General features: G+C 37.2%; 1 protein-coding gene across 5 annotated transcripts; it reads left to right on the top strand.

Moving 5' to 3' along the window:
• Window positions 1–2,731: 2,731 nt before the first annotated feature.
• Window positions 2,732–10,982, top strand: LOC125187925 (transcription factor GTE10-like). 5 transcript variants are annotated; one of them, XM_048084593.1, is made up of 11 exons: window positions 2,732–2,824; window positions 3,322–4,740; window positions 4,829–4,877; window positions 4,966–5,124; window positions 8,773–8,831; window positions 9,056–9,116; window positions 9,202–9,267; window positions 9,346–9,461; window positions 9,944–10,004; window positions 10,111–10,241; window positions 10,328–10,982. In XM_048084593.1, exons 2-11 carry the CDS (start codon window positions 3,397–3,399, stop codon window positions 10,601–10,603), a joined length of 2,322 nt encoding a protein of 773 aa, XP_047940550.1. In that variant the 5' UTR covers window positions 2,732–2,824; window positions 3,322–3,396; the 3' UTR covers window positions 10,604–10,982. The 5 variants fall into 5 exon arrangements, with proteins under 5 accessions (XP_047940550.1, XP_047940552.1, XP_047940551.1 ...); XM_048084595.1 differs by lacking the exon at window positions 2,732–2,824 and adding an exon at window positions 2,946–2,962; XM_048084594.1 differs by lacking the exon at window positions 2,732–2,824 and adding an exon at window positions 2,962–3,029.
• The last annotated feature ends 1,434 nt before the right edge of the window (window positions 10,983–12,416 follow it).

The raw sequence follows: 12,416 nt of genomic DNA, 5'->3' as shown, positions 1-12,416 counted from the left end.
TAAGTGTAGGCGTGTGTAGCACATAAATATCAGGGTGTAATTAAATTGGAATCCACTGTGAATGAACATTAACTGTAAGTGTGATTGGACAAGTGAAGAGTGGTCGAAGAGTAAGCGAGATATGTTTGAAATAAAATCCCTCGATCCAAAGAATCCATCAGACACCGGGTCTAGGAACTCAGAGAATCCTTGGGTAACCTGTCGTTGGGCACACAATCACTTCCTTCGCCCTTCAAAACCCTCAACCCGCTATAGCTAAAAAGATTAGTACAGGGAAAAAGGGATCGAATCCACAGAGACGGATGTGTAAGAAAACATGTTCAAAGACCTAGAAGCTATTTTTGGCTGCTGGCACGCAATTTTTGGGGTTGAGCTTTAATTCCTAGACTGGGCAAATGAAATATTCTACTCTAACAGCTAGATCTAGGCAGGGATATGCATAATGACTAAGAGTGATTGAAATGACTACTTGACTGGGTAAACAGCTTCCTAAGCTAACCTAGACACGGGGAAAGAGAAACGTGGGGTCCATTTCCCAAAACGGCATAGTACGACTGAAAGAGCTGCAAATTAACTAATCTAAGGACTAACTAACAGCGACTTCGTCTTCTCTAATTTTTATCACGAAACAACCGGTGGAAAACAGAGCAGACGAAGATCGAAACAGGGCTGACGAAATTAAACCGATGGGCACAAAGAACAACTAAAACTAACACAGATCCATGACTACTAGACGAGGCAAACAAGTAAATAGAATTTAAAACATAATAACCATGCAAATGCGAACAGATCTATACGTCGGATGCTTCATCCACTCCGGATCCAAGCCATCCACAACAATCAAACACCATTTCCATCTCCGATCTTCACAGATTCAACTAGATTCAACCGATCAACCACAATCTCCAAGCAATTTAAAACCCAAACTCAAATCAAACAACAATATCCACCAAAGCAAACGAATAAAAAGACAATATCATAACTGAAACCAAAATAGAAATATCCATAGCAAAATACGAAGTATCCAACGGAACAATAACTAGCACAACCAAGCTTCGAACAGCGAAGACTTGGAGAAATACAGAATGTAAAGCGAAAAGCAGTAAAGGATTGTATCTTCGCCTCCGTAGAGACGGTGTTACACCACAGCTAGATCCAAAAGTGAACTCCCCAAAATGATTCCCCTCAAGTGTGTGTAGAAAAGTGAAAAACTAAGCTCAGAGCTGAAAATGAAAAAGAAAAAAGTTAAAAGTTATATCATGTTGATCGCATGGTCTTATTTATAGTGGATAGAGCTTCTAGACCGTTCTTGTGATTCCCATTTTGCCCTCCAATCGGATGCTCCTCAGTCTAGTAACTCTTCCTTCTTCCGTTCACTTTTCCCGCCAGCTTCTTCCTCCAGGCAATCATCGTCTTCTTCCTAGGGCTGGCAATAGTGGACGCTTTATTTGGCCACATTTCACTTTATTTTATTTTTTGCTTATTTTTACAATGAATATTAAAATTATTGGTAAAAAAAAATTAGAAAAAAAAAATTATTAAAAAAGAATTAAAATTAATGGCCAAAAACCAAATCATTTTGATTGGACTCATTTTCCCAAAGTAATCAAAAACCATTTTAAAAAGCCCAAAATTAACCTATATTCTTCCTCATTTAAAAAAGCCCAAAATCGACCTATTCAAAACCCTACTTTTAATCTTTTTCCTCATTCTTCTCCCCTTTCTCTCTTTCTTTCGAAAATGAAAAAAAAAGAAAAAAATCAAAATTCAAAATCGGCGCCGCTGCGGCTCACCTACCGCACAATAGACCGCCGCGGGCACCGCCGTGGCTAGCCGACTCTCGGCGCGTCCTCGGCGAGTAAGTGGCGGAGGGCCTTCCGCCCCATCCCAGATGTCTACGCCGCGCCGGAAGCTTCCTCCACTATAGTTCGCCGCGGCTAAGGCGATTCCGGCGCGCCGCCCCTACTGTGGATGCTCTTATGACTTTCAGAGTAGAATCGTATTACTCCCTCCGTTTCACTATAGTTGAGGCAGAATTTTTGGGCACGAAGTCTAGGAAAGGATGTTGAGTGTGTTAAATAAATAGATAAAAGAAATAAGAGAGAGGAAAAGGTAAAGAGAATAAAGTATAAAGTGAATAAAGTAGAGAGAATAAAGTAAGAGAGAACAAAGTAAGAGAGAACAAAGTAAGAAAGAGAAAAAGTTACCATATATGAAAATGATTCAACTATGAAAAAACTTTCCGAAATAGAAAAATGACTCAACTATAGTGAAATGGAGGGAGTAGTATATACGGAGTTCTACTGCTTACCTTTGTCCATGAAAATAATTTTATTAGTTGATAATAAGAGTTTTAATAAAATTGGTAAATTATGAGAGATTTTTGAGAGAAGAGATTCAAGTATTATTAATGAAATTGAAATGCACCTCACTATAAAAAAACATATATAATTAATTTTAGTAGGCAATCAAAAAAAAATTTATTTTTCGTAAACATAATATAATCTCCTAATATAATATATTAGCAAAAAAGTACTTACTGTAAGAAGCCCAAATTAAAACCCATAAAAGCCCAAGCCTGAAATTCACGATAGAAGTCAACGTACGTTTTTAGCAGTCTGAGATCGACACGTGTAAGTAATTGACACGACGTCGCACAGTGACTCAATTGCTGCCGAGTCGTGCCCCTAATTACTGAACTCGATTCATATTTTAGGCCATTAGATTAAACGGCACGAAATCGGCGGTCAAAATTCGTTGCAGCTCTCGTCTTTAAAATGCCGTGATTCCTCGCAGCCCGAGCGCCTCTGCGATTCTCAAACTAGTAAGTACTCTCTCTCTTTTACGTATGTGCATTTATATCCTTTTCTAGGATTATGGAATTTTTCAAACAAAAAATCTCAGCCTTTTTTTTTTTTTTTTTTTTTTTTCTGGCTTTTAGGGTTCTTGCTGAAGGGCTCGGGTAACCCGGTTCTTACCCTCTCACTATGCTTTTCTAATTTCTTTTCTGGATCCAAATGATTGCAATCGTATGTTTTCTTTCTACGTAGATTAGGTTTTGTTTCTTTTTTTGGCTTTGCCCTCGAATTGTCCAATTATTTCAAAGATGTGAAATTTCTTTCAGTGGGATTTGGGTTTGGTGTTGCATAACCGTTCTAGATTGGGGTTTCCTGAGATTTCAGCTTTTGTTTATGGCATCTTTTTTATTTCGATCGAATTTGAGCTGTTTTCAGAGGAAATGAGATTGTGAATTGAAGTTGTGTGGAGGTGGAAATATTCGCAAAGAATGCTTTTTGAACAACAAATTGTTATACGTGGTAGGGATTCAGGTGTTTCATACAGTTGAAATCTCAGATGAGGAAGATTTGATATGTGTACTCGTTCAGCTTTAAATTTATGGCACCAGCCATCCCGATAGATTACACAGGGCACAAGGAGTCGAAGAAGTTTTCGAAGAAGGTGGGGTTAGGGGATATGATGGGGAAAACTCGAAAAGTATCTACGGGTTATTCCAGTGGTTTTGTGCCCGACTATCGACATGCGGTTGAGACAGTTGCTGAATCAGAAGGTTTTGGGAATGCGGGCCGCCCTGATGCGGGGTTAAATTCTCTGCAGGATGCTTGTGTTCCGAGTGGGAAGTGCATTGGCTTCAATGTTGATGATTTTGGTAGGTCAGTTGTGCCAATTCGAACACTGTCACTTTTGAAGATGTCTTCTTCAGAGAGAAGGGATTTAGAAATTAAGCTGAAGAGTGAGCTTGAACAAGTACGTAAGTTTAACAGGAAGATAGCTTCTTTTAGCTTGGATAGAGTGGTGCATCCACACACTACTGGTGTCCATAACCATCAAACTGGAGCAAAGAGACTTGCTACGGCAGAAAGCTTGCCCATGTCCACCATGAATGATGAGGCCGTGACACCAGGAAAGAAAAAAGGTCATTCTGGAAGAAATGGACCTCGCACTAAAGGTGGACCTTTGGCAGCTAGGAAAACAGAGTCGGTGAAGCATGGTCTTCCACAAAATACTAGTTTTGTTATATTGATGAAACAATGTGAGACTCTGTTAAATCGTTTGATGGTGCAACCTCATGCCTGGATTTTCAACAAGCCAGTTGACGTTGTAGCTCATAAAGTCCCAGAATATTTTGATATCATCAAGCATCCAATGGATTTAGGGACAGTAAAAAGTAAATTACTGTCGAATCAGTATTCCACTCCCATGGAGTTTGCTGCAGATGTGAGACTCACCTTCAAAAATGCAATGACATTCAACCCACCCAAACATGATGTTCATATCATGGCTGAGATTATGAATAAATACTTTGAAGTGAGATGGAAATCAATTGAGAAGAAACTTCCACCTACAGCTGATGATTCCACGGCTTCCAAGTCGAGTGTCATTATAGAACCTGAAAGTGCTTATATGCCTCGTGCTAAGAAGCAGAAAATTGCTTCTAAGGAACCGAGAGCCAGGCATGAAAGAGATAAGCCTGCAATGAGTGATGTTGAAAAACAAAAACTGGGGACCGAGTTGGAGGAACTAATGGCTGAGCTGCCAGACAACATAATTAATTTTTTGAAAGAGAGCACTTTGCACGGTAGTGAAGTAACTGAGGATGAGATTGAAATCGACATTGACGCGCTTACTGATGATACACTGTTTACTTTACGTAAACTTTTAGATGATTATCTATTGGAGAAGAAGAAACGTCAATCAACATCAGAGAACCATGATACTGAGGTAACCTGCAAGTGCTTGTGTATCTGCGTTATTCTCAGATTGTGATAATTATTCTCAATGGGTACTTATTTATGAATAATTTTAACAGATGCAAAGGGAATCTGGGTTTAGAGATTCATCTTACCTGCCTTGCGAAGGTATTTTATTTTCCAGATGAAGTTGCACCTAGACATTAATCGCAGCATTGTCATGTTTGACTTTGTCTTACCCCTGAAAAATCATCAGACCATGCACGAGCTGACGAGGATGTGGATATTGGTGGAAATGATCCACCTCCTATGTCCAGTTCACCTCCAATTCGGATTGATAAGGATGTTGCTGAAAGGAATAGTAACTGCAGTGGCTCAAGAAGTTCCAGTAGCGAATCAGGCTCCTCATCTACTGGTCTGTGTTATTATGTACTGTTTTTTATGCACTGTTTTTGTGTTTCTTGCGTCCTTATCCTGCTCTTCATCTACTATATTTTATGCACTGTTTTTGTGTTTCTTGCCTTCTTATCCTGATCATCATGTAGAAGTTCAATGCATGGCTCTTTTGTGAACCCTAAAACCACGCTTGATGCTAATATCTTTCCATAACCTAGGCTTTTGGTTTCAGATCTACACCATATTCTTAGAGTTCAGAACTTATCTGATGGCCCCATGTGGGTAAACTTGTTCTCTCTTGGATCTTTATTGATGTGGAAACATGAACTTCCTTGTTAAGTTGTGTCTAATTTCAAGATTTTAATTGGATTGAAATTGGAATCGTGCAGAACTGTGGATTAATTTTAATTACCTATAAGGTTCACTAAAATTATTCCCTGATGTGAACAACTTGAAGTTATCACAATTAGTTCTTAGTATTTGCTACTCCCTCCGTCCATAGTAATAGAGTCATTTTGCCATTTTGGTACGTTCCATAGTAATAGAGTCATTTACCTTTTTAGTAAAAGTCAACACATTTTTCCACACCTACTTTACTCTCTCTTACTTTTTTCTCTCTCCATCTCTCTACCTTTTCCATTTTCCACTTTATTCTCCCTTTACTTAACTCACCTAACATAATTTTTTTTAATCTCCGTGCCGAAAAGAAACGCCTCCGTTACTATGGAACGGAGGGAGTATTATGATTTGAGGCCTTAAGTTTGAAACTGGATGCATAATAGTAAGACATTGTATCTTCAAGATGCAGAAAGGAAAGGAAAGGAATTTGGTGGATTTATTTGGAAGTGATTGCAGTAAAAGGTTGATTACCCAATGTGCAAGATCACAGATGTATTGTTGTTTGACTTTGTGTGAAATGGTATATATTCTTTAAAGAAAGATGGAGTTCTTTGGAAGTGAATGCAGTAAAAGGTTTATTGCTAGGTTGTACGAGTACCAGCAATATAAAATGCACTGTTGTTTGTGTGAAAAGGTGAAATAGTTGTTCTTTTAAATCATTGATAGGGCTGAGCTCCCATTCTACATTGGCTTCATGGTGTATACATTTGCATAACTGTGTTTTTTATCTGTTTTAGAAATGAAAATGAGTATTTAAAGAACTATTGTATATTGTACCTTGAGCTTGTTGATGTGGATCTTAGGAAAATGATTAATACTAGTTTCTATACTATCATAGTTAAATAGTTTTGTGAATTACGTGCACAATATGTTATATTCCAAAATTGTTACATGCTTGGTGTCAGTTTGGACCTGAGAACACCAGCATTGTATGTTATGCAGTTTTAGTTTCAATGGTGGCTGTTGTACAATTCTTTGTTGTGCTTTGATATGTCTCATTGTATGTCTTGTGTAGTTGGATACTCGTCTTTATGCGAGACACCAAATTCTGTTATCATATGAACTTCCGCTTGCAAAACCTGATTTAATGTCAGGAAGTGTTTAATGTCAGGAATTTCACCTTTTTGAGAATTTAATGGCTGGATAGTAAGAGCTGTTCTGAGATGAAGTGTTTTAACTGTAGATAGGTTGATCACTGATTACGTGGTCCAGTGTGGTGCTTTCTCATCAGGATAGATTCGGAAAAGTGCTGTAGTTTGTAAATTCCATTGACACAGCCAAGACTGCTAGCACATTTTGTCGGTGAACAGTGAACAATAGGAAGAACCATGCTAAATTATGGATTACATTTGTTTATGCTAATGGAGAGGGTACTATTCAGAAATGTAGATACCTGTCAAGGATGTTCTAGTACTAATCAGAAGTTTTTAGTTTTTTCTTCATTCTGCAGTCTTCACTGAGAGTTGTCAACTTATTTCAGTTGGATTCTCTTTTGCATCTTGTTAATCATATTCATCCTTGGCAATGCTTCTGCGTTTTTGTCATTTCATTTTTGCGTTCAACAAGTATACCTTTTTTTCTGCTTCACAGGAGCACATGCAATCTGTATTGAAATTTTGTATTTATGTTGACCATAACCTTTTCCCCTCATTCCGGGGAAGTTCCGACAAGACTCTTTAGTTGGCCATGGTGGTTTTTCTTATCTGTCTTGTTGACGAATAGATGGTGTGCTGGATTTTCCGCCACAGACACCTAACTCTCCAAAGGAAAACATATTTTACTCAAGCATACATGTGCAGCAGAAGGGCCCCTTTAGCTGCCCATTAAGCTTAATTGTCATTCTATTACATGTCTTTTGTTGTTTAATAATTGCTGCCACCATTTTACTTTGAGCAGATTGTTTTACAGTTACCTTTCCCTGTTTGCTTCTCTCTGACCTGTCTTCTGTATTGGTTTTCTTTGTTGTCTTTTGGGTGGAAAACATGACTTATAGGTGCTCTAAACTGCTATCTTAGGCACATGCTTAGCAATCATGCAACTAGACTACTAGAGGGCTTTGTACTATTTGCTATAGCACCTGAATTAATCATTACTCCCTCCGTTCCCTCTTAGTTGAGGCGAAACTTTTTGGCACTGAGTTTAAGTAAGGGTTGTTGAGTGTGTTAAATAAATAGATAAAAAAAGTAAGAGACTGAAAAAAGTAGAGAGAATAAAGTAAGAGAGAGTAAGATAAGAAAGAGAAATTTTTTTCTATATATAGAAATGACTCAACTATGAGGGAACTTCCCGAAATGGAAAAATGACTCAACTATGAAGGAACGGAGTGAGTATAAAACAAAATAAAATAAAGACATATATTGGAGAAAAGATGCCTATGTATTATACAAGTACAATGACTCACGTGTGTAGAAGGACTACGATGAGGTTACAACCTAAACCTAGGAATAATAAGATCTATCTACTTGCAAAGTCCATTTAAATAATTAGAGATATATACAATTAACCCAATACGTCATCTGCAAGCTTATGCTGAAATATAAACATAGAGAAGGTTAATTTGTATGTACTTTACTGCTTTACGCCAGCAGATAGTACTCCTATTTGATATTTTTTCTCTCTAGCTCTAGATTCTTGCATTGTGCTATTATATGCTGGATAATTTCTGGTCATAAGATGATGAGCATATAAGATAGGAAGCCCTATCTTATATCCTGTGAAACCGATGTGGGATCGTATCAATCCATCCCTCTTTTAAACCGGACGTCCAGGGATGGCACACGCCGAGTGGCAAACCCAAAGCGATGGGCCCACCATCCCCTTTGCTGCCCTTTTCCTCCGAGCCAACATTTTTCGGGGGCACCCCTTTGGTCACACCTACGGGTAGCCCCTTCTGTAGGACAACCGGATCCACGTTCTCCGCACCAAATTGATAATCATATAAGATAGGAAGCCTTATAACTTAACCCAAAACCATGGTCAAAGGTAAAGGGTTGACTCCCCTCTTATATGCTATTCCACACTTTCGTGTGAAACTGATGTGGGATCGTATCATAAAAACAGTATTACTCATTACTTTCCTGCATCTGCATTTACATCTACATCTACATCATCTGTACTCATGCTTTTGCTAGTCTTGTTTGATTTAATCCACAGCCTATAGTTTTTTTAGCTTCTAGTATCTGTATATATATTTATAATTTTTTTTTATCATAATCAGTAGGTGGAACTAGCTTTATAAGTTATAAATTTTATCCTTTCCATTTTGCAGATTCGGAAAATTCTTCAGCCTGTGAAGCTGATGGTACCAATATCTCAGTTACTGCAGGAGTGAGTATATGCCCATTTTGTAGTTCTTCTCTATACTATCTCTCTTAATATATATATGTATATACTATCTCTCTTTATATATATATGTATATATATTATTTTTTTATTTTTAATTAAGTTTCTCTGTGGCTTTGATTCAGCACTATTTGGATTTTGATCCACTGTATGTGATTCTAAGTAGTATGCGATTCTATGTGTATCTTACCTTCTTCGTTAACTTTCAGAAAGCTACAAATGATCAAGAAGATCTCAGGGAAAAGGACTTGCGCGATCAAAATGATGGAGGTCAGAATTGTTAGAAGTGCAAGATGAATTTTCTGTAAATGCACTTTGAATTCTGATGTTAGAATATATTCTTAAATGTATGCAGATATCTTGGATGGGAATGCTGATCAATATCCAATGTCATCCATTGAACCTAATTGTCCTCAAGAGGGTAAGCAGTGATAACTAATGAAGAGTGCGAGCTATTAAATGTGCAGCGTAATCTCACCAACAAGCTGTAACATTTTAGGGGAGAGTGCTCCACCAGATAGGCAAGTCTCCCCTGACAAGCTATACCGTGCAGCTATATTGAGGAGCCGGTTTGCTGATATTATAATTAAAGCTCAAGAGAATACAACCGAGAAAGTATGCACCTTTGACATGGCTAGTCAAATTCTATCTTTCTTGATTGTTATTTATCCTTGCAATGCGTGCTCCAATATTAATCAATTTCCATTAATGCATGGAATTTAGGATAATTTTAGGATAATTCATTATTAATTATATATCTAAATAATAGTTATCTGAATTCATGTTCTTGGGTTTACACGTCGTCACATACTCATGTTTGTTATAAACTTGAAACTTTCGTCTGTGTTAGAAATGAAAATAATATTTGAAGAACTATTGTGTTATTGTATATTGTACCTTTGGCTTGTTGATGTGGATCTTAGGAAATCTTGAAATGAAAAATCTTTGATTTGTGTGTTTGTCATTAGGAAAACACGACTTAAATCTTTAGTTGAAAATCAATACTGATTAGTTCTGTTTCAGTTTGCATTTTGTCATTAGGAAAACACAATTTGAAATTCATATCCCGGAATCATTCGTGATGTCTGAAAATGCAGGGAACAGATTCCGAAAGACTGAAGCTGGAGAAGGAGGAGCTTGAAAGACGAAGAAGAGAAGGTTTTAGTTGAATGAAATTGTTCCAAATTATTATACTGTCAAGATGTTTCTTAGATTTGTCTAAAAAGTCTCCCATGGTTGTGGTATGGACTCATATTTTGATCAGAGAAAGCAAGACTCCAAGCTGAGGCCAAAGCTGCCGAAGAGGCTAGAAGAAAGGCTGAAGCAGAAGCTGCAGCAGAAGCCAGAAGGCAAAGAGAACTTGAGAGAGAAGCTGCACGTCAAGCTCTGCAGCAGGTCTCCCCTTGTAATGGCTAAGAATATACTGACATTAGTCGCCCTATTGCCCACTTCAATATAATTTAGCTTTGCTTTCCTGACAGATGGAGAAGACGGTCGATATTAATGAAAATAGCCAGTTCATGGAAGACCTTGAGATGTTTAGAGCTGGTCCAGATGAGCATTTACAGAGCTTTATTGACGAAGCAAGCCCAGAAAATTCTCAAAATGGTCTTGGTAGTTTCAAATTCCCAGCAAATAGTAATCCACTAGAGAAACTTGGGCTGTACATGAAGAATGATGAGGAGGAGGAAGATGAAGCTCAACCTCAAAGCATCGAGCACGAACCATATGATACAGAGGAAGGAGAGATTGATTGATGGACTATTTACAAGTAATATGGAATTTATCCCGATATGTTGATGCGAGGACTTTAAAGGTACGAAACTTCATTGTTTAATGAAAACATTTATGGTCTCTGATGAAAAGAACCGGAATGTGGATTGGGTTGCATGGGTACAAGATTTGATATCCACATTTTTTCTATGTTTCTGATGTCGAATGCAAGGCATTGTCTTTTGTCTTTTTTTTTTTTTTTTTTTTTTTCACTTTCTTCTAAAATGGTGGGTGGATGTTTTTGCCGGACCCATAGAGTTTTAGGGGCTAGTTTAGTGGCATGTCACGCATCCGATTTGAGCAAGAATGTATGTAAATACCATTTTCCAGTTTCTTTTTTTCTTGGCCTTATTATCTTTTCTATTGCTGTGTACTATTAAAAAGTAAGTATGGGCAAGGCAAGCATATAAACTTTTGAGTTGTACTAATACACAGTGCAAAAAGAAAATATAGGAAATTATTAATCCCAAAATGATTGGCCCAAGAATAAGGCATACATTTCCTTAGGGTTTCAAAGAAATTAATCTAACAAGATCTTATTCTTGCAATCTTCTTTACTAAGTTCAAATGCACAAAACTACTTCTCATTCTTCACACATTAGAATAAGTATCACAAGTAATGGGGCATGAGTATATTTTGCCACGTAGCTGTGAATTGAATTCGCATTTTTTGATGCGTGAGATGCTGCTAGCTCGCACAATAACGGTGGCTGGGACAAGCATAATATATTGAATTTATTTTTCATGGGGTCGGGGTGTAGTATATTTTGCGTATCTACTTCTGATCTAATGTCGTCGAATAAAATTAATTTGATGTGATACAATTTTATGGCATTTGTTGATACAATTTTGTGGCATTAATAATCGTTTTCTAATATGTATTGAAACTTTGGAATATCTCAAGACCCTTCATAATTGCTAATATACTTTCATTTCATTGAAAAAAGATCCTAATAATGAGACATGATAGTGAAATTTGGGAATGAATTAAAGTTAATGTATTGACACCATCATTTTTTTATTTTAAAACATCTGAAATTCATAAATACTTCATACATTTATAGCTAGCTAGTGAAACATTATAAATATCGACACTTTCACATTAGATTCTCTTTTTACATTTTAATTTATGCTTTTATCGTTAATTTCCAGTCAAATTTAGGAAATTTCCACCATTTTATCTTTTTTGGCTATATCCTATGTTCCGTTAATAAACACTAGTACCACTTTAATACAAAAGACATCCAATTTAAATTTATCCTAAGTTTGTTGAATTTCAAGGCAAGCAAAGTATTTTATCAAGACATCCAATTTAAATTTATTTAAGTTGTTACGAAGCCACTTGGCACTTGCTAATATGGGATGATATTTTTCTCCTAACCTTTTAAGTAAGTGTAAGCCTAAAGCGAAGCACATAAGAGTAATCAATGGAAAGCATATCATGAATCATCAACTAGGGTTAAGGTTACTAATTCAGGATTATAAAATTCAAAGAAATCTAATTATAGGTATAAGACAGCCAATAAAATAATTCAAAGTTGGTAGTTCTAAATCTCCCTAAAAAGCAGCAATTATTGTGGCTGTTTTTAAGGACTTTGGAAATGGCGAATTCTCGGCGATAAATCGCCGGTTATCGCCGAATTATCGCCGGCCATTGTGGCGAAGTCGGCGATAATTCGGCGATAATGTTGCCGTTGCTTCGCCGAGTGGCGTTCTAACGCCGGATTATCGCCGAGCGATCGCCGGCCACTGTGGCGACGCTCGGCGATAATCGGCGATAATTAAAATTTTTTTTTT

The sequence above is a fragment of the Salvia hispanica genome, chromosome 5, assembly GCF_023119035.1.
Source record: "Salvia hispanica cultivar TCC Black 2014 chromosome 5, UniMelb_Shisp_WGS_1.0, whole genome shotgun sequence".
Taxonomy (NCBI): domain Eukaryota; kingdom Viridiplantae; phylum Streptophyta; class Magnoliopsida; order Lamiales; family Lamiaceae; genus Salvia; species Salvia hispanica.
The sequence above is the reverse complement of the archived record's forward strand: the minus strand, read 5'-3'. Positions and strand labels throughout refer to the sequence as shown.

What these genes read in the sequence shown, in the direction of transcription:
- LOC125187925 (XM_048084593.1), top strand. Translation starts at nt 3,397, where the DNA reads ATGGCACCAGCCATCCCGATAGATTACACAGGGCACAAGGAGTCGAAG. An exon ending in ATATCTCAGTTACTGCAGGA is followed by an intron (nt 8,832 to 9,055) that starts GTGAGTATATGC and finishes GTTAACTTTCAG; the next exon opens with AAAGCTACAAATGATCAAGA. An exon ending in GCGCGATCAAAATGATGGAG is followed by an intron (nt 9,117 to 9,201) that starts GTCAGAATTGTT and finishes AAATGTATGCAG; the next exon opens with ATATCTTGGATGGGAATGCT.